Source organism: Daucus carota, chromosome 2 (genome assembly GCF_001625215.2).
Source record: "Daucus carota subsp. sativus chromosome 2, DH1 v3.0, whole genome shotgun sequence".
Lineage (NCBI taxonomy): Eukaryota > Viridiplantae > Streptophyta > Magnoliopsida > Apiales > Apiaceae > Daucus > Daucus carota.
Genome location: NC_030382.2, coordinates 58,698,582 through 58,705,741, shown reverse-complemented (window position 1 = coordinate 58,705,741; position 7,160 = coordinate 58,698,582). Strand labels below are relative to the sequence as shown.

At 37.5% G+C, this 7,160-nt stretch overlaps 1 protein-coding gene across 2 annotated transcripts; it reads right to left on the bottom strand.

Moving 5' to 3' along the window:
- Positions 1-585: 585 nt before the first annotated feature.
- Positions 586-6,286, bottom strand: LOC108209463 (U-box domain-containing protein 33). 2 transcript variants are annotated; one of them, XM_017380381.2, is made up of 9 exons: positions 5,647-6,286; positions 5,310-5,428; positions 4,908-5,029; positions 4,134-4,238; positions 3,482-3,896; positions 3,231-3,368; positions 2,158-2,688; positions 1,220-1,981; positions 586-1,066 (listed from the first exon to the last, which is right to left on the bottom strand). In XM_017380381.2, the coding sequence occupies exons 1-9, from the start codon at positions 5,912-5,914 to the stop codon at positions 884-886; spliced, it is 2,643 nt and encodes an 880-aa protein (XP_017235870.1). In that variant the 5' UTR covers positions 5,915-6,286; the 3' UTR covers positions 586-883. The 2 variants fall into 2 exon arrangements, with proteins under 2 accessions (XP_017235870.1, XP_017235871.1); XM_017380382.2 differs by lacking the exon at positions 4,908-5,029 and having other exon boundaries at positions 721-1,066; positions 5,647-5,789.
- Positions 6,287-7,160: the final 874 nt, after the last annotated feature.

The window sequence follows — 7,160 nt, the reverse complement described above, 5'->3', positions numbered from 1 at the left end:
GATTTTGACTTGGTGATAAATGCAAGGACACAGATTGCAGGTGAGATGAGTGGAGATGAATTGAATGCGGAGAGGAAAGAAGAGGAGAAAGCATTAAAGGCGGTTCCGAATGAATGGACTAATGGACTTATCTTCTTTCTTCCTCTGTGTAATATAATTCAATTTTGGATGCAAGTGTACATCTATGAAAGGGGAAAGACTGTAAGAGATAGGGAGAAGGGCTGTGTACGGACAGAAAGAAGGAGGAATTAATGGGAGTCACTGGTCTAGATTTCGGAGATCTGATCACTCTTGACTTGCTGTACTGTTTCTGGAATTGAATGCTGCATTATGTTGTTGCGACTTGCGATGATATTTTGGTTTACTCAGTTACTGATATACTTACTTCTGCAGCAGTTATCCAGAGAACGGGACCTTGAAACTATAATAGGTGAAAAATATATGTTCTTGTGGGAAGTGAGCCTAAAATGAAGGAATCTCCCCGTTTGTGTTGTCGTCTTGTGCACTTGGAACGATTTTTGGATTAATAAGAATTCAAAACTCATACACTATGTTAGAAGTTATTTGCCAGGTCCATGGAGTTAGTTCACTTCTCAAAATCTTTAAAAAATGATTACAAATTTTCAGTCTTTTACTAACATCTGCAGTTTTACATACACCTCGTCATACTATCGCCTCCGGCACATGACATTCTACTACTACTACTACTGCCCATAATACTATACAAATTTTCAAATTTCGTATCAAGATGATAATCTGCCGCCACCTATGCAAAACAACAAGAAGATTGGCTAAACCAAAGCTGGACCGGACCCTATACAAACTAACCGCCAAGAAGAATGGACTATTCATGAGAAAGAATCTTGGAAGACTGTTTTAACTTTTAACGTTGCTGCAGCCACTCCTGAATTGCAGAACGAAGAACGTGGTTGGGAACGAGAACATCATTTGCAAGTTTTTGATCTGTCGTTGGTGATGTATCATTTCCGCTCTCAAGCCACCCCTTAATAGCCTCAGATTCATATGTATATCCATCAGCTGCCACTACAGGCTCATGCATAATTTCCTACAATATCAAAGCACACAAAAGAATATGTTATTAACTTCCATATTTCAAAGAAAACTCAGTACTTGTGGTGTAAAGAAGCAATAGAAACTTAACATAAACTCGAGACAAATTGATGGAGACACAAGAGTGAGATTTCAGCAGCATGCTAACCTGGAAGATTGGACAAATATAAAACTGGGGAATCTGAACATGGTCCTCTGAACCATACCGGATTGATGACGCTCCACAAGAAACTCTCATCGGTTCAAGCATTCTCCACACTTCTGATATCAAATCTGGTCTTCTACTACGACTCATCTCACAACAACTCAATGCAAGGAGAGCCAATTGCTTTGCTCGCACAAATGGCCAGTCCCCGGCTGTAGCATCCAAAAGGTCTTTTAAATTCCCTTTATCAAATGCAGATTGTACATCCTTCGCTATTCCCAGGGCTGGTCTTCCAGTCAACAGTCTTAACAATATTATTCCAAATGAGTAAACATCTGATTTTCGAGTAAGCTCTCCTGTGGTAAGATATTCAGGGTCAATGTACGAAAAAGTGCCCTTTGGATAATCTGGCCGGCAACATGCAGTTCTGTTGCTCGACTGCTCATCTTGAGAGATTAGATAGCAGATTCCAAAGTCACTTAATTTGCTGACATGGTTCGCATCCAAAAGTATGTTGGCAGGTTTTAGATCACCATGTATAATGCTGCGGGGTTTGCAAGAATGAAGAAAGACGAGTACAGAACACAACTCAGCAGCAATACGAACGCGTGTTTGCCAAGATAGTGGTGGGGTGTTATCCTTGCAACTCAGACAATCCTCAAGGCTTCCATTGGGAAGATACTCATATATGAGTATCCAAGCTTCTGGGCAGGCTCCTATAAGAGTGATAAGGTTTGGATGCCTCAACTTGCTCAAAACTTTGACCTGGTTCATAAGAATGAGCATAAAGAAAGCATCGATTATTATATATCGCACTCCATGTCATAGATAAATTAAAAAGCCATGTTTTTAAATTCACAGAATACTCAGCTTTTCCCAGCATTAAGCCAGAACTAGAATTTTTTTTTATAAAATGAGAATAATGTCCAGACGACCATTACCTCTCGTTCAAACTCTAAAGGCCCTTGTGAGCTATCAGAGCGCAGCACCTTTATAGCTACTTGAGTATGACGAAGGACACCTTTATAGATACTTCCATAACCGCCTTCTCCGATCTTCAAGGACGTGTCGAAGTTGTGAGTGGCTTCTTTGATTTCTGAGAGAGAAAATTCATCATAAAACTGAGTCAGGCGTTCAATTGAGGTATATTCTACTTGTTTTTTCCTCAATTCCTCAGCTAAACCAAGTGCATTTTCACACTCCACCAGCAATTCATCTTTTTCTTTCTTGTAGCGTTGCAATAGATCAACAGCCAAAAATATCTTTTGTTTCAGATCCTCCATCATTTTATCAGAAGTTGCAATTTTTAACTCCAGAGATGATTTCTGTTCAAGGGCAAGCTGTAATTCTTTCTTTACTTTATCTAACTCAGGCTTCAGCTTTTCAATTTCTTCTTTTCCGCTAGCAAGGGCTTCTTCCATTTCTTTCTGCCGTTTTAATTCCTCAGCATATGAGCTTTCTGAAGCTTTGACCTGCAATAGCATTACGAAAAACCATGAATGAGAGCTCAAAATTGCATGAATCGAAGGCAATAACAGTCGACACTTGGCTATAGCAGATGGAAGCACAGAATCATGTCATCGAAGACCGTTCAACTGAATAACATAAGACATAATTTGAATGTCATGGATTTCAAATGAAATCCAAATCCCGTTTTTTTTGTGTATCCAAACATGTCATTTGGTCAAATCTAGAATTTCAAATAAAATTCAAATTCCCAAACAGACCATAAATTAATATAACCCTTGAAGACAAAGTTTCATGGAATGCAGCTTTTGCAACTTATATGAACGAAAGTTTAGACTGTTAAAGTAAGATGATTCCAAATTCTCATCAAATAAGTGCAAAATAATATCACAATCTGGCAAAATAAGGATGTCACATGTGGTTGTGTAGCTTTACATGTATCATTTTTTTTCTTCAACCAGGATAACTTAACTGGAATTTTAATTATTCATTCAAACAATTACCATAAAGTCGGAAAGAAAATAAATAAGTGCATCTTCAACTTTACCCTGCTTATGGCCTCGATTGCAAGCTTTTCAGCTTTCCTGCGCTTGATTGACTCTTCAAATGCATTTTGCCTGGAACTCTCTGCCTCCACCATGGTTTTTTCAAGCTCGTCATAGAGTTTATTGATTGAAATCTCTTCCTGTTACATTTTTTCAAACCTCTTATTGAGAACACTTCAGATGACTGAAAATTATAACTTCAATTTTCAAAAGGATTAGAGCTCAGATTATCAGTATATGTATTTGTTTGTACCTGCACACTGTGAGGCGATGAATTACAAAGACTGACTTCAGAATGAGGAATCGCATTACACTCTGGCCAATATCGGCTTCCCTCAGGTCTTGCAAAATTTAGCAGACTTAAATCATCTACTAATTCACTAGAAGGATATTGCGAAACGCATGAATTTACTGAAGCACTTCTCCTTGAAATAATATCCCAATCAGAGTTCCCCTCAGTGCTTACACTGCTTCTAGGAGTTACCCCTCCATTGGCATCTGAAGAAGAAAACGCGGACCTTACTTTACGAAGGTATGGTGCTGATAAGTTGAGTTTCCATTCTTGACCAGTACTTGGTCTCGAAGATCTTGATTGTAACAGAATGTTAGAAGTTGATGGAAGTGGCGGGGATAACTCTCTGGAATCAGCTTTCTTTGTATCACCTCTCCTAAACAGTTGCACGTGAAAAATAAGTGAAATATCAATATTGAAGAATAACAACAGTATATTACAAGAGTTCTTATGATTGAGCGCTACAATTGATCTTATCAATAATCGGGCTTTGAAAATGAAGAGATCGGGAAGATCAGTAGAGCAAGCAAACAAAGCTTCTACATAAGTTTGTGCTCCTATGAAACCCAATACGTTCTGTTATATTAAAGAAGCATGTCACTTATAGTGTTACCTGGTGTATATGAGGTTCCCATTGCAGACATACCAAATGTGACAAGAAACAGGTGCTTTCCAGCAAACATATATTGCCTTCTTGGACTTCGGCTCCATCATTTTTCTGAAACATAAATCCAGCCATATCAGAAATTAAATTTGTGCATTACCACAGCGGTCTGTCCACTTAAAAAACAAGCTTTATCAACAAATCCCCAACACCCATGAATTTATAATTTGAAGTAAATATATCCATGGTGCTGCCTGAGATCAAGTAGCCATCTCAGTGCATTTAAAGCTCAAAATTAGACACGGTAAGTGGAGGGTTGGAGCATAAGTTAAGGGTTTAGATGCTCCAGAAGCAGAACCATTCTGTACAAAAATTTATCTGTTTAACAAACAAACAACCCCCTCCCCCTTTCCAATCAATAATCATCCTAGTTCCCTTGAAGTAGGAAACACCATAGCCGATAGACGATACCCCAGCTAATAGGTCAATCCAATTAAGCTACTTATATATGATTTTTAATTGTGCCACAAGATAAAACATCTGTATATTATGGGATGACAAATGACACAATATCCCCGCGTTTTATTATAATTTATACATCTTAATTATGGTATGAGCCCTTAACCCCAAACAATAACTTGCTATCTTCAGGTACTTAAATATGAGAAAAAGGCATCTATTTTAGTTGCAAATTTAAGTATGTGTTAGATGACAGCATTAACTTCAATTAAAATTGATAAGCTAAAAATGACATAATCATTGGCAACTCATCATCTTATATACTTTGAATATAGTTTGTCCGCAGCAGCTCCCATTACAAGCTTCTGGATACCGTGCATGGTTATGAGCTCCACGATGCCCTTCTCAACAGAGTCCATTTCAATGTGCAGTTTTTCTGCCCTGGCCTAGAGTAAGTAATAATGGATTATTTAACTAAAAGAGAGAAAATTGACTGCTAAAGCTTTCCCAGAATTTAGTAATAAAGATATTAATCATATTGAAAAAGAATATGTATATATGTAGATCAACTTTGGCATTTTGGTAGGAAAAGAGTATTTTTCATCAAAATCTTATTAGGTGTACTCTGAAGATTTATCTTTATTCCTGCTGATGATGAAATTTATGCATTCTGCAATGTGAGAAGTCTGGCAAAGCAAATGCAGAGTTGAGAGAAGAAAAGAATACCCCTGCTTTCTCACAGATAAGCTTGTATGTTTCAAGAAGATTACGCATGTGCTGCCTCTCTGTATCATGGTATCTTTTGACTATTTCGCTGTCTAGGTGACTTGTTGAGAATGTACCCACTGCAATGGAAAAACTTATATGAGAAATGCATCAAAGCAACCAGAGTAATTAGAGAAGAAAAACAGACTTTAGCACAAAAATAAACTGCTAAATCAGAAATTTGTCCAATTAAATAAAAAAAATTAGGCATGATCATGAATAACTGGTTCACAATAATTCTAGTCTAAACTGGGCAGTGGAGAATAATATCTACTGCCACAGAATATGAAGATCTTACATGGCGTGGGTATTTTCTTCGATGGCTGATGAACATGGAGGATGCACAGCTTCTTTGCACCGAAATTCCTCAATGCCCACTTCAAAGTGGATTCACTCTCCTTGACATCTTTACCCACCAAAACATAGATCATCTCCTCTTGGACCTCTTCCCTCTCTTCTAGCTCTTCCACAATTTCGCTTAAACTTGTCATGAACCCTTCTAGTGCTGTATCATGCAAGCTTGTCATTCGATGCGAAATAGCAACTAAAGAAGTTGCCAAAGTCATTGGGATTCACCAAATTCTGAAGCCCATATCCCCAATTCAACCTGTCAAACAAATTCAAGAAAAACCCTTCTACTACACATAACAATCTCCAGAATCCTCTCTATGAAATACTAGTATAATTAATCAAGAATCTTTTTCTTGCTTTAAATACTCCTCAAACTTGCTCTAAAATTGATTGCAACCCTAAATCCTCTGATCTCTCTCTCTCTCTGTGTATCTATCCTCTCTCTGTGTGTGTGTGGCTGACAAACTGCTAAAAGCAAACAGACAGTAGTAGACTAATATAGGAGAGCATATGGTATAAACCACATGAAACACGGAAAGTAAATACTTGGCATCTGCTGATCAAACCACATCAGCTGACTTTGATGTTACACATATTTATTATCAACTCCATATATATTGCAAACAATGTACTAGGTAGCTTACAGCATAGTACCAAGAAACTGCCTGGTAATTACATGCACAATCTCATTCTAGCTGCATATGTTACGGCCTCATTTGTAATTGGGTCGGTTCAAAAATCAACTAGTATAAAAATTTATGTTCGATGGGCCCACGTCTTCATCGTTATAATTTCTCGTGTCTGCAGAAGTAGACATGGGAGGCGGACGTGTTTTAAATTGTTGCATCGCGTTGTTAGATTTAAAATTGAAATTTAGATGGTGAAATATTTGATCCTAGAATATTCTGATTCTTCAGTTGACTAGTACTCCCTCCGTCCCCCTGAGTAGTATACATTGGGGGACGGGGACGTGGCACGGACTTTAATGCTCCTGTAAAGTGTAGTTGTGTAATTTATTTTTAAAATTTTCTTTTTCTGAATTAAAGTTTGAATGTTATATTTTTATTCAGAAAAAGAAAATCTCAAAAATAAGTTACGGAGCTATGTTTTATAAGAGCATTGAAATGCGTGTCGAGCAGTTGAAAAGAAGCGTATACAATTAAATGGGACAGAGGGAGTAGTATATAGTATGATTTATTTTTTGGGAAAATTAAATTGCAGGTCCCTGAACTATTGACGTTTTATTGTCTAAGTCCCTGAACTAAAGATTCCGTATTTCAGGTCACTTAACTTTTCTGTTTTCTGATCTAAGTCCTTCCGTCAAAAAGATTCTAACGGTGTTAACTAGGGATCTTGAGTTTCATACAGATCAAAGTAATTTTGAAGGTGTTAGTGATATCCAAATTCAAAGTTCAAGTAGTCAAATTGAAGCTTGAGTCGCCGGCGACACTCATATGACAC